The 18,019-nt window shown below is 39.7% G+C and overlaps 1 protein-coding gene across 1 annotated transcript; it reads left to right on the plus strand.

The window, feature by feature from the left end:
- The first annotated feature begins 1,242 nt into the window (after window positions 1-1,242).
- ankrd55 (ankyrin repeat domain 55) lies at window positions 1,243-14,789 on the plus strand. The gene is made up of 11 exons (XM_058412572.1): window positions 1,243-1,380; window positions 3,087-3,206; window positions 3,568-3,698; window positions 4,799-4,908; window positions 6,583-6,643; window positions 7,948-8,076; window positions 9,664-9,848; window positions 10,757-10,924; window positions 12,883-13,520; window positions 13,600-13,692; window positions 14,289-14,789. The coding sequence occupies exons 1-11, from the start codon at window positions 1,341-1,343 to the stop codon at window positions 14,570-14,572; spliced, it is 1,959 nt and encodes a 652-aa protein (XP_058268555.1). The 5' UTR covers window positions 1,243-1,340; the 3' UTR covers window positions 14,573-14,789.
- Window positions 14,790-18,019: the final 3,230 nt, after the last annotated feature.

Raw genomic sequence — 18,019 nt, forward strand, 5'->3', positions numbered from 1 at the left:
TGTAGAAACTTAGAGAAGATGTAAAACTTCATATAGATGGTCACCCAATGTGATGTGTTATTTAGATGAGATTGGCGCCCCTGCACTGTGGAGAGATCACTGAAGAATCTAAGCAAACATATCGTTTTAAAGGCAATCATGCCTTTCAGAATGACACTTACCCGAAGCATGAGGTTTTTCATTTCTGATCACTCCAGTTGCTATGCATGTGAGACTGTAATGCGGATTCATTCTCACTGTGAATGGACATGCCTCAGCCCTGTAAAAACAGTGAGTTCACTTTACACATCAAGTCCTAAGTGACCATTTTTCATAACCATTGACCATCTCCAGTGACCATCTCCAGGGTTCCCATGGTGACTGGCTGTCTGATAAATATGAATGGGAGCAAATATATATATTTAAAGGGTTGTTTCTGGTATTTAAAGTATATTAAAAAAATATATCACACACACACTTTGTTTTTGGGTGCACATAATATTTTACTTGATAATTCAAACCCATTAGGATGTTTATAATGAATTTGTAGGCTATTTGTGTATTCAAGAATTTACATAGGGCCTCGTGCATTTTATATTTTTACTGAATCTCTTACTGCATCATCTTTAAAGAAGACTGGCAACCATGTTAGAGAATTGATCCGACACATTTTCACAGACCCGTGGAAAGCGAACTCATGTACTGTGTAATTGACAAAAAAAATATTAATAAGATCAGTAAGATATCCATACGTGAGCAGAGAGCATTCAGACAATTCTTCATCAACAGGGTTGCCAGATGAGATTATCTTCATCCTGCTTTATTGCGATTTAAACTGTGCAGAATTTCACTTTAAACCAGATCAAAGGTATAACCTCGCCCAATTCTATCCGCTAATTACAGCACGACATGTTTAAAATAGTCCTAAATTAGACCGGAAACCCTGCCAAATCTGGCAAAACAATCCATGAGGTCGTGCCTCCACCAGCTTGCTTTGGGATGCTGATGATGCTTGTGGTTTCGCGCATGCGCAGTGTGCGCGTTGCAACCCCTCATTCATGCACATCGATCACAGAGAAACGGTGCGTCCTCTCCTCTTCCTCTCGCCTCGGCTACATCAGGAATGCGCGCGTAAAACTTCTACCGTGGGAGTACGGACACGCGCTTCTTCTATCCAAGCTTTCTGTCTCTTTCTACTCTCTCTCTTTTTTTTTTTACTATCTCTATCTCTGTATCTCAGGTTAATTCAGGGGAGAACAGGAGCACTAACCGGCATCATGCCATAGTATACACAGAGGATACACTCTCACCCTTCTCTCTGGAAGCTGTGTGATTTCCTTGTGTGGTGGTAATCCTCGGACATGGAGTTTCCCTCTGCCACCGTTTTTGACCAGCCTAAAGGTAAAGCAGAAAGGGGGGTGTTGGGGGGTGGGCGCAGAGGGGGGCACAGCCGCTGCCGCTGTTGCCATGGTGACGCCCAGTTCGCATCAGTGGCTGTTCGGCCTGATGGGTTACTGATGGGAGAGAAGAGCAAAGAGGGGCTATAGAGTATGAAACCTCCTCGGCTAATAGTCAGCACTAAACCCAGCCACTGATCATTTGATTTTCTGTACCTGAAGTTTGCACCTGTGGAGAGTTTAGGATATTTGTACTTTTGACTTGATCAGTTTCAAGGCATTCAGCTGGCTACAGCTACAGAATCATCCTGTATCCACCTAGACTGCAAGTTTAGCTAGGTATTATTCCAGCCCTGTACATTTCGCAATAATATACGGTACAATATAACTTCTTTGTGCAGTATATGTAGTGTATGTATGATCACCGCACACTATAACTTCAGCACATTTCTCTGTAAAAAGCTGTGTTGACTGCTCAGGTGTGAATGAGTGTGTGATTGTAGGTGTGTATGGGCTGCTGAGATGGACTGGCATCCCATTCAAGGTGTATTCCTGCCTCCTGCCCAGTGTTACAGGGATAGGCTTAATATCCACCTCAGCCAGGGACAGATTAGTAAATCTGGGATCTCTGGGCAGGAACCTGTGCAGTGTCCCTCTCCCCATCCTTCATGACCCAGCCTTGAAAACCTTGCCCAACCCACCACATGCAAAGAAATGTGCTTTATATACATTACTGAAGGAAGACCTACCTTAGAAAACTCTTTCTTCTTGTTTTTTTTCCCTCATCTACTAAATCATTATCCATTTCTTTCACAAGCTCTGACTTAATGGCCAGCAATGACAGCATGTTTAGTCTTCTTTGGCCCATTAGGATTTCGTTTCATTCTGACCCATATGGGAAAATTAACTCTATCCATGTTTTTTGTTTTATCTTGTTATCTATCAGCAGTTAAAACAGTTAGGATCCAACTGACCATAACATTGTGAGCAGTGAGAGGTGAAGTGAATAAGACTGATGATCTCCTCATCATGGCACCTGTTAGTGGGTGGGATATATTAGGCAGCAAGTCAACATTTTGTCCTCAAAGTTGATGTTAGAAGCAGGAAAAATGGACAAGTGTAAGGATTTGAGCGAGTTTGAACAAAAGGGCCAAATTGTGATGGTTAGACCACTGGATCAGAGCATCTCCAAAACTGCAGCTCTTGTGGGGTGTTCCCGGTCTGCAGTGGTCAGTACCTATCAAAAGTGGTCCAAGAACTGGCGACAGGGTCATTGAAGGACATGGGGAGCGAAGGCTGGCCCGTTTGATCCGATCCAACAGACGAGCTACTGTTGCTCAAATTGCTGAAGAAGTTAATGCTGGTTCTGATAGAAAGGGGTCAGAATACACAGTGCAGGACGGGTCAGGGGACCAACAGAATATTAGGCAGGTGGTCATAATGTTATGCTTGATCAGTGTATTGCTGAAAATTTTCCAATTCTATGACAGCTATTCTAATTCAAATAAGAGAGAGAGATCTGAAGTTCATTTAATATATGCAAAAGATGTAGTTTTAATCTTCCTACAAGTAGTTTTTTCTTCTTGTTTGTCACTGCTGAGTCCTTCAAGAGTAAATTCTTGGACAGTCTTCTGGCTTGATTGTAGGCCAGTTTAGATTAAAAAATTCTGACAAATTAATTAATGTAAATGCAAATTTTGTCCCTGTCAGATTGTGTTGAGGAGGTGGACTTGAATGTGGTGTTCCACGCAGCAGCTACAGGGGATGTCAACAGTCTGACAGCCACGATACGAGAGGATCCCTCGATCCTGGAGTGCTGTGACAGTGAAGGCATGTACAATACACCCTAACTATGGCCATTCTTCAGACCCACTACCTTAAAACCCTCCAGTTATTTAATTAAGCTATTATCTCATTGTTTAAAGCAACATACAAGAATGTACCAGATTGCTTAGTTAGGAAATGTTATTCAAAAGCCCACTCCAAATAATAAAAAGCAAATGTAAATTTAAGCCACACAGTATTTGATGCATTGTGCTACTGCAGTCACGGCTGCTGTCATTCTCATTTACATGAATACAATTAGATCAGATAAAGTAATATGAGGATACGAGGTACCACAAATCTCCTCTGCAGATGTATACATGGCCTGAAAGTCCTCAAATGTCTTCTGCTTATGTTCTTGGCTCAGGCTCGACCCCGCTGATGCATGCCGTCTCTGGGAGACAGGTGGACACAGTTAAGCTGTTGCTGAAAATGGGTGCATCGATCAACACTCAGGACGCCTGTGGCAGGACGTCGCTTTCTCTCGCTACATACTTGGTACTGACCAGAGCTTAAAGGATGAAGTGTGGGATTGTGGTTTTTATGTAAGGAATAGAATATGAGAGGGTGCGTAACCCTAGTACAATTATCAACGGCAGTGTAAGCATTTGATTTACTGTTACCAGAAATACATGATTTTCTAATAGCAGTACAAAAAACAATTTATTTTTACATTCATCTGCACAACATTATAACAGATCACATAGCAGTCATTACATGAAAACAGATATAAATATCCTCCTTTTGTTCCATGTCCAATTGAGTAAGATGACAAAAATGCAGTTATGTCAAGATATCAAGAAACTAGAAACTGTCAATTCTAGAGAACTGAACATCTTTTCTGTGGTATTAGAACCAATAATGAAGTTTTCATGTCAAAAACATTAGCTTTAAAGCATTAGAAATAGTGTGCAGTGTCGAGTGCCCTCTGCCGTCTGAGAAGGAGAACTGCAGACACTTGTTTCTATCCCTCTGTAGAAACTGTGTAAGCCAGGGGTGTCCAATCTTATCTGCAAACGGCCAGTGTGGTGCAGGTTTTCATTCTAACTGAGCAGAAACCACATCTGAGTCTACTGAAAGCCAAGATGCTTGGTTGGAATGAAAGCCTGCACCCACACCGGCCCTTTCTGGATAAGATTGGACACCCCTGGTGTAAGCCTTGTCATATTTTTTAGGAAGAGAAGAACCTGAACAACTGTTGTACTGGGCTATAAAAAGCCAAAACTGAAGAAACTAGTCGAAAGTTTTCATAATTACACTAGGCATCTAAAGTATTTTTATGATTATTACATGTTTATGTCATTTAGACAAAGGACTTGTTAAAAGGAACTGAAAGTTCAGCTCTAGTATAAATAAAGCACAAAATTCATCAGTGTCTCTTTTTTGTCAGAATATCAACACTAATGCAAACTGTACTTTTGATTAAAGAAAAAATCAAAGACTTTTTTGTTGACGAATATTTTGTACTTGTTTATCATTTGTAATTTTCCACCACCCGACTCACCTGATAAAATCATCAGCACAAAAGCTAGCTCACACCATCTGCGTGACATTTCCAGCTGGTTCACTGACTAGATTTTGTATGTTATCTTTCAAAGGGCTGGCTAGAAGGCTGTGTGTGTTTACTGCGAAATGGAGCCAAGCAGAACATCCCTGATAAGAATGGTCGCTTACCGCTTCATGCTGCTACAGCTGAGGTCGACCTCAGGTACACAACCAACAGCTATAATTTTCCATCATGAAGTCTAGCGTCATAGTTGGTGTTGCAGGAAGTTACGGGAAGTTCTTGGAAGATTAGCAACGAAGCTAGACATCAGGCAAATAAGATCTTCATACACAGATTTGTGAATTCAATCTATCCTTTAAGCTCTAGCAAAAGCTATACATGTTATGTTCATCAAGACCTGATTATAATATGTGGTTGTCTTACTGTTGGTACAGTTTAGGTAGAAATGGAAAGCTCTAACACATCACACTGAAAGATGTAAAAAAAAAATTGATTGAGCATTAACATGGATTAATATTACAAATATTTGGAGGAACTGGTTTGAATTGGATTAAGGAACTGCCTTTTTGCCTAATTTAGAAACCAAAGCCCACCAAAGAGGAAGAGAAAGTAAGCAGTAGTAGCTCTGGCTGCTGGGTCAGCACATCGGTGGCATCAGGCCAAGATTCATTGTGTGTCTTAATGAATGTTCCCTTCCTCAAACAGGAACAATCTCACCCGGGACATATATGCAGTCCCTATAGCAACCTGAGACCTTTGCTCTGCATGGCAGCATTTCCAGCAACACTTTTCCTTTTCCATAATGGCAGGAGAGAAAAAGACAGGCCTGTTACAGCTCTGTTTCAAGTCCACACCACTGCATTTGGGTGTTGGCGTATGAGAACAACAATGGAAAAAAAAAACTAATGTGAGACTTCCTGTTTCTCTCTGTCCATCTGGCAGCTTGTTTTTCACTGTACTAGCAGTGATTATAATGAGCAGTGTGTGCAGATTTATTGCAGTCTCTAGACACTTAGAGTAAACATAAGTGTTTTTCAATTAGATTTCTCAACTTGGGAACGCTGTGAAAACATGACTAATTAGCCTTACTTCAGTGCAGGCTTGATATGAACAGATCAGAGTTTATATTTCAGCAAGCGTATGATTTTTAACATGTCAATACACTGTGCCTATTTACACTATATGGCCAAAAGTCCATGGACACTTGACCATCACATCCAGATATCCAGACAGCCCCCAGTTTGCTGTTATAATACTATCCATTTTCCTGGAAAGGCTTTCCACTAAGTGTGGCTGTGGTTATTTGTGCACATTCAACCTCATGAGCATTTGTCAGGTCAGGCATTGATGTTGAATGAGGAGGCCTGAAGAGCAGTCAGCCATCTCTTGAAAGGTGTTCATTGGGGTTGAGGTCAGGGCTCTATGCAAGACACATGAGTTCTTGGCAAACCATGTCTTCATGGACTGGACGTGCACAGGGGTATCATCATGCTAGAACAGGTTTGGTCCTATTAGTTCCAGTAAAGGGAAAGTCTAATGCTACAGCATACAAAAAACTCTATGTCCAGAACTTATCCACACAGGCCAGCGTGGGAGCTGGTTTTCATTCATTCACGCAAAAGCCACACTTTGTTTTACTTGTTTAAGCTCAGTTGAGTTTGACTTATTGTAGAATCAGATATGGTTTTGGCTTAGTTGGAATCAAAATCTGCACCCACACCAGATCTTTCTAGATAAGACTGGACACTGTCGTTCTATACAATTGTGTGCTTCCAACAAATGGGTGTGAAGTTTCCTCAAAGTTACCCATATAGTGTATATTTAATATGACTGTTGTATGTTTCTAATAGTATTAAACAATTCTGTCATTTATAGACTCATGGCTGTGTTATTGCAACAATCAACACTGTGTGAAATAAATCATCAAGACAATGAGGTGAGAAAATTTTCAACAATTGCTCATTTCTTCACGTCTTTGGTATATAATCATAACCCATTACAGACTGAACCCACCACTTTGGTCTTTTATAACCAGTGTGTTGCTTCACTGTATTAAGCCTAAATGAGTCCTGTTTACATGGTACAAAAATCCATCTATAGTTATAAATAAAGAATAAAAGATGACAGGGTTGTTATAGCAAAATAATAAATGACAGGTTTGTGTGAATGTTGTCTCAAAGAAAACTTCACCTTGTGAACTATTATATACATTACATTTCCAGCATACAAGATCCAGTGGAAGCTGTTAGTATAGAAAACAATACTGCATTAGAATCAGTGAATAAATAAAAAATCTGTGCTTTAATCATTTAGCCAGAGAGGTGCTGTTACACAAAATTAACAAAATCCAACACCACTGACCAATCCTATTGAAGAATTCACCAGCTCTTTGATATAACTATAAATAGAAGCTTTCATTTCTTACATATACATAACAGCACAGTGAAATGCATTTCTTTGCAAATCCCAGTTTGTTAGGAAGTTTGAGTCAGGGCACAGGGTCAGATATGACACAGCACTCCTGGAGTAGAGAGAGTTCCAACGAACCACAGCCTTAACTGCTGAGCTACCACTGCTCCTAAAATATACAGTGCTGCTGGGAAGTTACTAGTTTCTCTGTACTTCTGTGTAGATTTGACCTGAAATGTGATCAGATCTTCGTCTAAGTCCTAAAACTAGATTAAGAAAAAATCAATAAACAAATGACGTTAAAGCATCATTGTTTTATTATTTATTAAGCAAAATGATCCAACATTGTAAAGGGTTCACAAACCTTCCAGTTGCGCTGTATATAGATAGAGTCAGCTTAAAAAAGAGCTTGACTTCTCTTATTACTTAGTCATTCACACGACTCAGACTGAACCTGAATGTTATTCATGCTCACAGTTTAACTACATTTGTTCTCACCTAAAACCCCAGAGATGATTCATCCCGGGTTCTGGTTTCACATACAGTGACATTTAGACACCATTCAAAAATAGAGCGGTATGATCTTAATCGCATGTAAGTGTAATGCAGCACATATTTTATGTTCGAGCTAAGAGCAAAGTTTTATCCACAGAGAACATCAGAGAGGATGGATATGTTAAGTACTAAATCTCTCTTGGAGTGGAACAGTAAAGAGAATTGTGCTGAAGGCCAATATCTTTTTTATGCACTGTCTTATAATGGGTAATGGGAGTTGTTTTACAGTTGATAACTAGCATATTAAAATATACAGTCCTGTTTTTGTCTTGGCAGGGCATGACCGCACTTCACTGGGCATCCTTCCATAACCGTCCGGAGCATGTACAGGCCCTGCTGCAGAAAGGGGCGGATCCCACACTGGTCGATAAAGACTTTAAAACCGCACTTCACTGGGCTGTGCAGGTAGGAATGCCACACTGATGTTTTGACAGATGACTTAACTTCAAATTAATTTTGCCTGAACTCGCTCTTCCAGTAATTGTTGAATGCATCATAAATGATGACATCCTCTACGTTACGCCCAGTCGTGTTCAATTTCATTTTCACGAGAACTGGATATAGCTTTTTCTGACAAAACAACAACAGCTGCTATAAACACTTAACCATCCAGTCTGCTACTGGTTTCAGTAATAACAGAGTTGATCAGTCTTATAAAAATACGGAGAGTAGGTAATTGATTAAACTATAGACATCATGTAAGAATTAAACATGACAACAAATGCTGCAATTTAATTCAACAATGATCGCATTTTTGTCCATTTACAGTTACATTTAATGATGAAGTTTACCAAACAATGACATAGCCTCAAAAAAAATTCAGAGGCTATCAACACTAGCTATTGATTTATTATAGTAATCGTGTAACAGGCTCCTGGTGGTTATGATCAGTTTTAGCTGTTTAACTGTGTTCTATCATTAACTGGTGTTGCCAGGTTCAGCAAAAATTTCCTGGATGAAAAACCACACAAGGCCCATTAGGCAAAATGGAGACAGGAAACATTTTTTTCTCAGCCTATTTCAACATTTGTTCCACATTTGTTTTAATACAAACTTGAAATAAATATGGTTCTGTAGATCACAGTGATCATGTGAATGTCTTTATAAAGATTAATATTTGTTAAAGAGCATTTGTTAAAAATAGTAGTTTTCAACCCCCGGTAAAGCTTTTCCTGTGACTTAAAGGTCCAGCTTTTCCTGTGACTGATATAAAGAACCATTGGAGACTCCTTCCAAACAAATTACTTAATCATCTCAATGAAAATCTCGCCAGATGTATGATTACAAGTCCGTGTGTAAATTGACAAATGAAAAGGAAGTCATTATTGCACACAGAACTACTGGACCATGCAGGTAAAATTAAGCAACACCTTCTGACCATTCTACCATCCCACAGCACTGTGCTATAAATCCTCATACTGCAAATCCCAGGTTAAATAATTTAAAGTTTTTCATGCCTAAAATACTTTATTACTTCATTACTCTTTAATAACCATTTTATATTGAATACATTATTTTACTGAATTGTTTAAACCTACATTGTTTTTTATGTTGTCATTTGTCTTTATTAAAAAAAAAAAACAGCTGTGTGTGTGTGTGTGTGTATGTGTGTGTGTGTACAGTATGTATGTGTGTGTGTGTGTGTGTATGTGTGTGTGTGTGTGTACAGTATGTATGTGTGTGTGTGTGTGTATGTGTGTGTGTGTACAGTATGTATGTGTGTGTGTGTGTGTGTATGTGTGTGTGTGTGTGTACAGTATGTATGTGTGTGTGTGTGTGTGTGTATTCCTGTTGTCCTTGAGGCCCATGTCAGGATTACACTGTGGATTTATGAGGCCTACAGACCTCTCATCGTCCACAGACCATCATCCTTCATTAATTACACGAGATTGCAGCATCAGCTAATAAAACTGGTGTCAAGTTTTCATGATTTTTTTAATTTCATTTGGTCGCAAAAGCTAAAACAATTTATTTTGCTTACCCTTTTGGCAGAGTGGAAGTAGATTTATGTGCTCACTAATTCTCGACCATCACCTTGGTTCCACGGTCATAAACTATGACGACGAGAATGGCAAGACCTGCGTTCACATTGCCGCTGCAGCAGGTTACAGTGACATCATCTACGAGCTTGCACGTGTCCCTGAAACCAATCTGCAAGCTCTGGATGTGGATGAGCGGTACGACAGCTTCGTGTCTCATGATTCATTTCTCAGCTGCTCAGTATGTCTTAAGTCCTTCTCGTCTTCCTGAATCCATCAGACGAACTCTGATGAAACTACAAAACCTGTTTCTAATCCATAATACTTACTAAGCGCAGTCCTGTTGTGTAGCAACACCATGAGGATTTTCTAATTTAATCGGTGATAACAAGAAATCCTGTCAGTTTATGGGCTAGTTTTATGTGGAAAATGACCAGGGTTTTGTGTGTGTCCGGGATATTCATCTACTGCAACGGCATTTTTTTATCACCAGTATCACCAGACATTAGTTACATGTATATATTAAACTGTGTAGATCCCATCACCGGCCAGATCTATTTCTTTAATCATCACCCTTTATTTGACCAGAAGAAAATAATTAACTTTTCGAAGGAAACCCAGACAAAATACATTAATGAATTTCTGACTAGATTTTCGATTTTTAATAAAATACCAGTAAGTTGTTTTTAGATTGTTTTCTTGCAGTTTGGTGTATTTCCTGCTTTAATTTGGACTAACTTAAACATAATTAGTCATTTAAACTTCATAAGACAAACATCTAAGATAGTAGAATGACAGCAAATGCGAGTCATTTCATGAGCAACAGCTCTTATGTTTATATGTCATGTCCTGAAAAACCATGTGGAAGTGATATCCTAAAAACGAGTGGGTCCCCAGAGTGACTAGATTCCAGCAAGTGAATTGTTTTTGTTAGCTTTTACCGCACAAGCCCATGGTTAAACACTCCTGCTGCTATCTTCTTTTACATTATTCTGATCCAAATATGTTGACTGGTCATTTACTGTAATGTAATGTGTGAATATAATGTAATATGTGGCTCAGAATGTTTATGCTATCTATTGTTTTTCCTGCAAAACCTGTATCAGGACACCTCTGCACTGGGCAGCCGCAGCAGGAAAGGAGGAGTGCGTGCAAGCTTTGTTACGGCTCGGTGTGGAACCTGGGCCAAGAGACATCAACGAGAACACGCCACTGACATACGCCATGTACTGTGGTCACACTGCCTGCATCCAACTGCTCTCTGCTGACAGCAGGTTAGAGTTTCTATTTGAGAGGTTTCCTGTAGACTACCTTTCAAAAAGAAGCACCTTACTGCATCATCAATGCTTCATGTGTTCTCTGTGAATGCATTGACTATAACTTGGAATCTTCACTCATGCCAATTTAAGTAAATTCATTTAGATTTAGCAGTATGTTGAGTGATTCAACAGCTAGGGATGGTCAAGTGAAAATGACATCCACCCTGTTTCATAAAGGAAACACAGCTGCTCTTCGTTTTTTACCAAGTGGAACAATCAGCTCAAAAAGTATTGAAGTGAGAATAATATGCACATGATAGTCATGATACGCTGACAAGGTTAGTCCTGTTTATAGATTAAGGCTTTGGGTTACAGGGTCAAGAGTTTAAAGGGTCAAGGTGTTCCAAAGGCCTCCATATATCGGGAAAATTCAAAACTTTCTGTACAATTCGTTGTAAACTCACACAGAGCTGTCTCTCCCACACATGATAAGGTGTATTAACACATCTGGAATTTATATGTAATCCTTTGCATTCCTTAAATGATCTTTGTGCTGTGTCTTTTCCTGGTACACCCTGACCTTCTTTTGTCAAAAGCATTCTTGAAGTCTATCTGAAACATACACTATATAGCCAAAAGTTTTGGGACACCCCTCCAAATCATTGAGATCAGGTGTTGTTTTTCAGGGGTTGGACTCGGCCCCTTAGTTCCAGTGAAAGGAACTCTTAATGCTTCACCTTCATCCCAAGACATTTTGGACAATTTCATGCTCTTTGTGAGAACAGTTTGGGGATGACCCCTTCCTGTTCCAACATGACTGCACACCAGTGACCAAAGCAAGGTCCATAAAGACATGGATGAGTGAGTTTGGTGTGGAGGAACTTGACTGGCCTGCACAGAGTCCTGACCTCAACCCCATAGAACACCTTTGGGATGAAATAGAGCGGAGACTGTGAGCCTTTCCAAAACTGGGACGTCTGCCTTTACATGCACATGGAGTGCATGTATGGAGTTGTCCCACCCTTTGCAGCTATAACAGCTTCAAGACGTATTGCTGAAAAGAGACTTTCCCTTATGTATTGACTTTTAAAACAACCTGTATTTCATAAATCTTGCATTTCAAAAATATTTTTTGAAACTAAAAAATGCTTTAAAGCCTTTAATGTAGTAAGGATTACTTAGAATCAAAATTATATTTATTTGGTTTTACCCAGAATCTTCATCAGCAGCTAACACATATCAACTATATGAAATGTTTACCAAATTAATCAATGGCTACTATACTTTCATTGTGAATGGGATTAGTAGCTACTACTAGGCTCTAATTCCTTATTCCTCTCTTTTAGGAGGAAGTAGTCAAGCCCAGGTTCAGCTTTAATGCTATACTGTGGGCTAACATACTGTATTTTAATCTCAGGACTATCATACTCTCCATAGAAGCATTGACAGCTTTCTGAGCATTTCAAATATCTTAAAATTTCAAATTCAGATACCTAATTATAACTGTATAGGTGCGGCAGACTGAAAATTCTTCTAAAAGGGAAATTCTGACCTTTTTGTCTACATATAGGTCTGACAACTACAGGATTTCCTGAACTGAAATATATTACTCTTTTGCATGTGTCAACCTCAGAAAGTTTCACCGCAGTGCAGAAGTAACTCTGACATTTTTACCGCTGGCATCTGATGTACAAACCCATTTGATTTGGCTTATGTCCGTTGTGTTATTGAATGTAACTGTGCAAAAACATGATCAAAGTTTGATAGTCACTTAGTATTGTTATTCAGGCAGCATAAAAAGAAAGAAGTAAAACATTTCCACACCACTTTTGGTTAAATATATCTATAGTTATATTTGAGGTGTAACAGCATATGTCACTATTCAAAGTATGTGATAGAATGAAAAAGATTTTAAGAGGGGTTGCCCCAGACCATCACACATAGGTTAATCTTGTGATCATTCTTGCGTGCAGGCCTGAATCATCCCGCCAGCTTCTTTCCCAGAGCAGTGACACTGCGATCAGAAAAGAGGGCAAATTTCGTGTACTGAACCACATCTTCTCATGTAAAAAGAAGAAAGAACTGCATGCCACACGGCAAAGGGATCTGAGCCAAGAGCGGCACCTGCAAGAAGAGACCTCTGAAGTGGACGATATCATCACCATGTTTGACTGCATTGTTGATCTCCCGAACAAGGAGGACAGCAGAAAGCAGTCTAACGTACCTGAAAGGCTTGAGGACCCCACTCCCAAGGACCACAGGAGCCTACCTCCTATACGCACACAGAGTCTTCCACCTATCACTCTAGGAAACTCTTTGTTAACCAACTTGCACAATGCACCACATAGAACTGTGTCAGGCCAGATGGTTAATCATTTGGCCCACAGGTCACAAAAGAGCAAGAGTGAACATGACCTGTTTGATAGCAGAACGAAGGCTCAGAAAGCCACAGGTCCTCCATGGAAAACAGAATCCAGTCAGTTGCTAAAACACAAGGCTTGGGTGTCACCTCCATCTGACCGGATGCTGGATAAACTGTTGCACGAAACGCCGAGTCCTATAGATGTACTTTGCTCCAACCACACACCCTATATTCAGAGAAATGACCAAGGTGAGTCACAATAACCACATCTAATGCTAAAGCTATTTCAACAGCACGCATGTGAATGCCTGTTTTTCCATTTGAACAGTTGCAAATTCTCATCTGGTACCACTGCGTATGAGAGACTCGGCGTTGACGCGCAACAGCTTGGCTCCCATTCGTGATCACTGCACTCACAGATGTAAGCTATTTTATCAAAGTTCAAAGTATCAAACATGGCACTTTGCCTAAACTGAGCTCAAAATAAAGAAACAGTTAAAACCTTTTACTGCTTTTAAACAATATCTTTATAAGAGAGCATGTGGAAGGCAGACCTCATGTCACAAAGCATTATCAGCAAGTCTGGAAAAGGAAAGTCAGCGTGCAAAAGAAACTGATGCATGCTCTAGAAAGTGTCACGGTGCAAATCATGTCACCTTGTGCTCATTTTTAATGTCTCACTGAAAGCTCTGCTCTGCTTGTTAAAGTTGGCCAACCTCACATTCTGTGTTAAACATACTGGTTAAACAGCATAACATCTTAAAGATAAAACTGAGGGGTTCATTGTTAAATGAGACATTCTGTGATGCCCTTCATTAATTATCTGTACAGTATTGGTTTTGAGAAGTATTTACATTAAAACATATTCATGGAAGCGATGCATAATGTCTGTATTGTCTTGGGAGGGTTAAAATGTGCATTTAGGATTTTTCTTTAAATTTTTTTACCTTTGCTATAACGCTACATCAACGTTGTATTATTGTATCAAATTGACCAATCGCTTTTCTTCTTGTTTAGTCTCTTTGCCACCTGACCAAGTCTCTCAAGGAGTAAGGAAGTCCAAATCTCTACCCCTCAGCTCTCTGGGACGCAGTCTAGCAGGACTCCCGCCTCCTGTAATGTCTAAGAGTCACAGACCAGGCATTCATCAGAGCCAGTCTCTGTGTTCCTTTCCTGCTCCTCTGAGCACTGAGCCGCTGAGAAACATGCAAGTTCTTCCTGCTATCCCACCCCAAAGAAAGCGAAGCCCGTCACCTCCAGCACTCACAAAGACGACTGAGGATCACAGTGAAAGAACCTGATGCACTTTCAGTATATTAGTGACAAAAACAAAAGGGCTGACCTTTTCTCAGCCACATAAAAACTGGTTTCCGTAAGTAAACTTGAAAATACTATGATCTTCAGGTTTTATTGGATTCTTTGGACTGTCAGTAAACTGTCAACATATATTTTCTTGAGGAGGAGGGTCATCGTAATGATTTGTCATTGTTATAACGTTTGATAAAGTTTACGAAGCTATCAGCCTATTTTTTCACGTTTTTACAAAATAACAGACTCTTGTCTACAGCATGCACTGTGCATGATCTGATTTCTGGTTTAACTACATAATTAAACAAACATACAGTGAGGGAAAAAAAATATTTGATCCCCTGCTGATTTTGTACGTTTGCCCACTGACAAAGAAATGATCAGTCTGTAATTTTAATGGTAGGTGTATTTGAACAGTGAGAGACAGAATAACAAAACGCATTTCAAAAAAGTTCTACATTGATTTGCATTTTAATGAGTGAAATAAGTATTTGATCCCCTATCAGTCAGAAAGATTTCTGGCTCCCAGGTGTCTTTTATACAGGTAAGGAGCTGAGATTACAGTAGGAGCACTCTCGGGGAGTGCTCTTAATCTCAGCTCCTTAACTGTATGAAAGACACCTGTCCACAGAAGGAAGCAATCAATCAGATTCCAAACTCTCCATCATGGCTAAGACCAAAGAGCTGTCCATGGATGTCAGGGACAAGATTGTAGACCTACACAAGGCTGGAATGAGCTACAAGACCATCGCCAAGCAGCTTGGTGAGAAGGTGACAGCAGTTGGTGCGATTATTCTCAAATGGAAGAAACACAAAAGGACTGTCAATCTTCCTCGGTCTGGGGCTCCATGCAAGATCTCACCTCATGGAGTTTCAATGATCATGAGATCGGTGAGGAATCAGCCCAGAATTACACTGGAGGATTTGTCAATGATCTCAAGGCAGCTGGGACCATAGTGACCAAGAAAACAATTGGTAACACACTACACCGTGAAAGACTGAAATCCAGTAGTGCCCGCAAGGTCCCCCTGCTAAAAAAAGCACATGTACAGGACCATCTGAAGTTTGCCAGTGAACATCTGAATGATTCAGAGGTCATGTGGTCAAATGAGACCAAAATCCAGCTCTTTGGCATCAACTGTGTTTGGAGGAGGAGGAATGCTGCCTATGACCCCAAGAAGACCATCCCCACCGTCAAACATGGAGGTGGAAACATTATGCTTTGGGGGAGTTTTTCTGCTAAGGGGACAGGACAACCGCACCGCATCAAAAGGACGATGGACGGAGCCATGTACCGTCAAATCTTGAGTGAGAACCTCCTTCCCTCAGCCAGGACATTGAAAATGGGTCGTGGATGCAAAGAGGAGTGGGCCCAAATTCCTTGAGATGTGAGATGTGTGCAAACCTGGTAGCCAACTACAAGAAATGTCTGACGTCTGTGATTGCCAACAAGGGTTTGCCACCAAGTACTAAGTCATGTTTTGCAAAGGGGTCAAATACTTATTTCACTCAATAAAATGCAAATCAATGTAGAACTTTTTTGAAATGTTTTTTTTTGTTGTTATTCTGTCTCTCACTGTTCAAATACACCGACCATTAAAATTACAGACTGATCATTTCTTTGTCAGTGGGCAAACGTACAAAATCAGCAGGGGATCAAATCATTTTTTCCCTCACTGTACCTGTAGTTTGATTAATTAAGTTAAATGTTTTAAGTAATTAACATTAATAAATGGCTGTGTACTTTTTAGAATATAACATTTCTTTTTTTTTTTAAATGCTCTTTAGTGATGATTATCATTTAGAAAAATGAATCATTTAATAAGAGTCATGTTTAAAATGAAGAGGTGCCACTCTGCACCAAAACAGCAGGGGATAAGTGCAGGTATTTTGGATAGTGATTTTCTAAATCTTCATATAAAGGAGAACATGGAAGTATTGGTTCAGCCATGGGTTCAGCCAAGTTACCCTACATTCTCTTCTGCAAATTTATATTTTATATCCCAGAGTTTTTCATTCTTTGCAACCATGGAAAAAGTATTTAAAGTATTATTCAAAAGTATTCAAACATTTGGCACAAATATGTATCATCATTAGAACAAGTTATTTTCACCACAGAACCCAACATACAACGGCTTCAAAAAGCGTAGCTAAAGGGTCAATGCTATCTATCTATCTATCTATCTATCTATCTATCTATCTATCTATCTATCTATCTATCTATCTATTTATATATTTATACATATAACTACCAGATATTATCTTTGAACATGAAGCCAACAAGTTCCAATTACAAAGATATATATATATATATACACACACAATATTGCCAAAAGTTTTGGGACACCCTTCCAAATCATTGAATTCAGGTGTTCCAGTCACTTCCATAGCCACAGGTGTATAAAATCCAGCACCTAGGCATGCAGACATCTGTGAAAGAATGGCTCGCTCTCAGGAGCTCAGTGAATTCAAGCCTGGTACTGTGATAGGTTTCCACCTGTGAAATTCGTGAAATTTCCTCACTACTAAATATTCCATGGTCAACTGTTAGTGGTATTATAACAAAGTGGAAGCAATTGGGAACAACAGCAACTCAGTCCACAAAGTGGTAGGCCACGTAAAATCACACAGCTGGGAAGTGTAAAGTTTGGTGGAGGGGGATTATGGTGTGGTGTTGTTTTTCAGGGGTTGGGCTCGGCCCCTTAGTTCCAGTGAAAAGGAACTCTTAGTGCTTCAGCTTCATACCAAGACATTTTGGACAATTTCATGCTCCCAACTTTGTGGGAAGACATGAAGAAGCGAGCTTGGTGTAGAGGAACTTGACTGTCCTGCACAGAGTCCTGACCTCAACCCCACAGAACACCTTTGGGATGAATTACAGCAGAGACTCTTATTAAACCTTATGGATTAAGAATGGGGTGTCATTAAAGTTCAAGTGCATGTAAAGGCAGACATCCCAAAATATTTAGCAAAAATAGTGTGTATATATATATATATATATATATATATATATAGTTATTCTATTAAAGCTGGCACTACTACTACTGCCAGAGCTACTTTATTAGAAAATTAATCAACACTTTGTGGGAAGAATCAGGCAAGAATCAGTTTGAGTGTACACGTTTGATCCCCTTCCAGACCCCGAGAAGTCTCATTTAATAGAAATAACAAGATAATATCCCAGTAATAACAGATTGTTATAAGGAAGTTCACTTCAGCTATTTATCAGTAAGCCACTATTTCACAGAAAGATCGAGACTATGTCTCTCTCTCTCTCACACGCACAGAGAGAGAGAGAGAAAGAGAGAGAGAGAAAGAGAGAGAGAGAGAGACTATATCTGTTTACTCACTAAGTCGGTGTTGGAAGGAATCAGACATTTTCATTGACAACTTCCGGCCTCCCTCCTCCCTTCTCCGGACACTTTTTGTCAGTGGGCTGG

Source organism: Hemibagrus wyckioides, linkage group LG16 (assembly GCF_019097595.1).
Source record: "Hemibagrus wyckioides isolate EC202008001 linkage group LG16, SWU_Hwy_1.0, whole genome shotgun sequence".
Classification (NCBI taxonomy): domain Eukaryota; kingdom Metazoa; phylum Chordata; class Actinopteri; order Siluriformes; family Bagridae; genus Hemibagrus; species Hemibagrus wyckioides.

Bases quoted from the DNA above. Each gene is read 5' to 3' on its own strand.
- ankrd55 (XM_058412572.1), top strand. From the start codon at position 1,341: ATGGAGTTTCCCTCTGCCACCGTTTTTGACCAGCCTAAAG. The intron at 1,381-3,086 runs GTAAAGCAGAAA...TGTCCCTGTCAG, and splicing joins CGTTTTTGACCAGCCTAAAG to ATTGTGTTGAGGAGGTGGAC. The intron at 10,925-12,882 runs GTTAGAGTTTCT...TCTTGCGTGCAG, and splicing joins CTGCTCTCTGCTGACAGCAG to GCCTGAATCATCCCGCCAGC.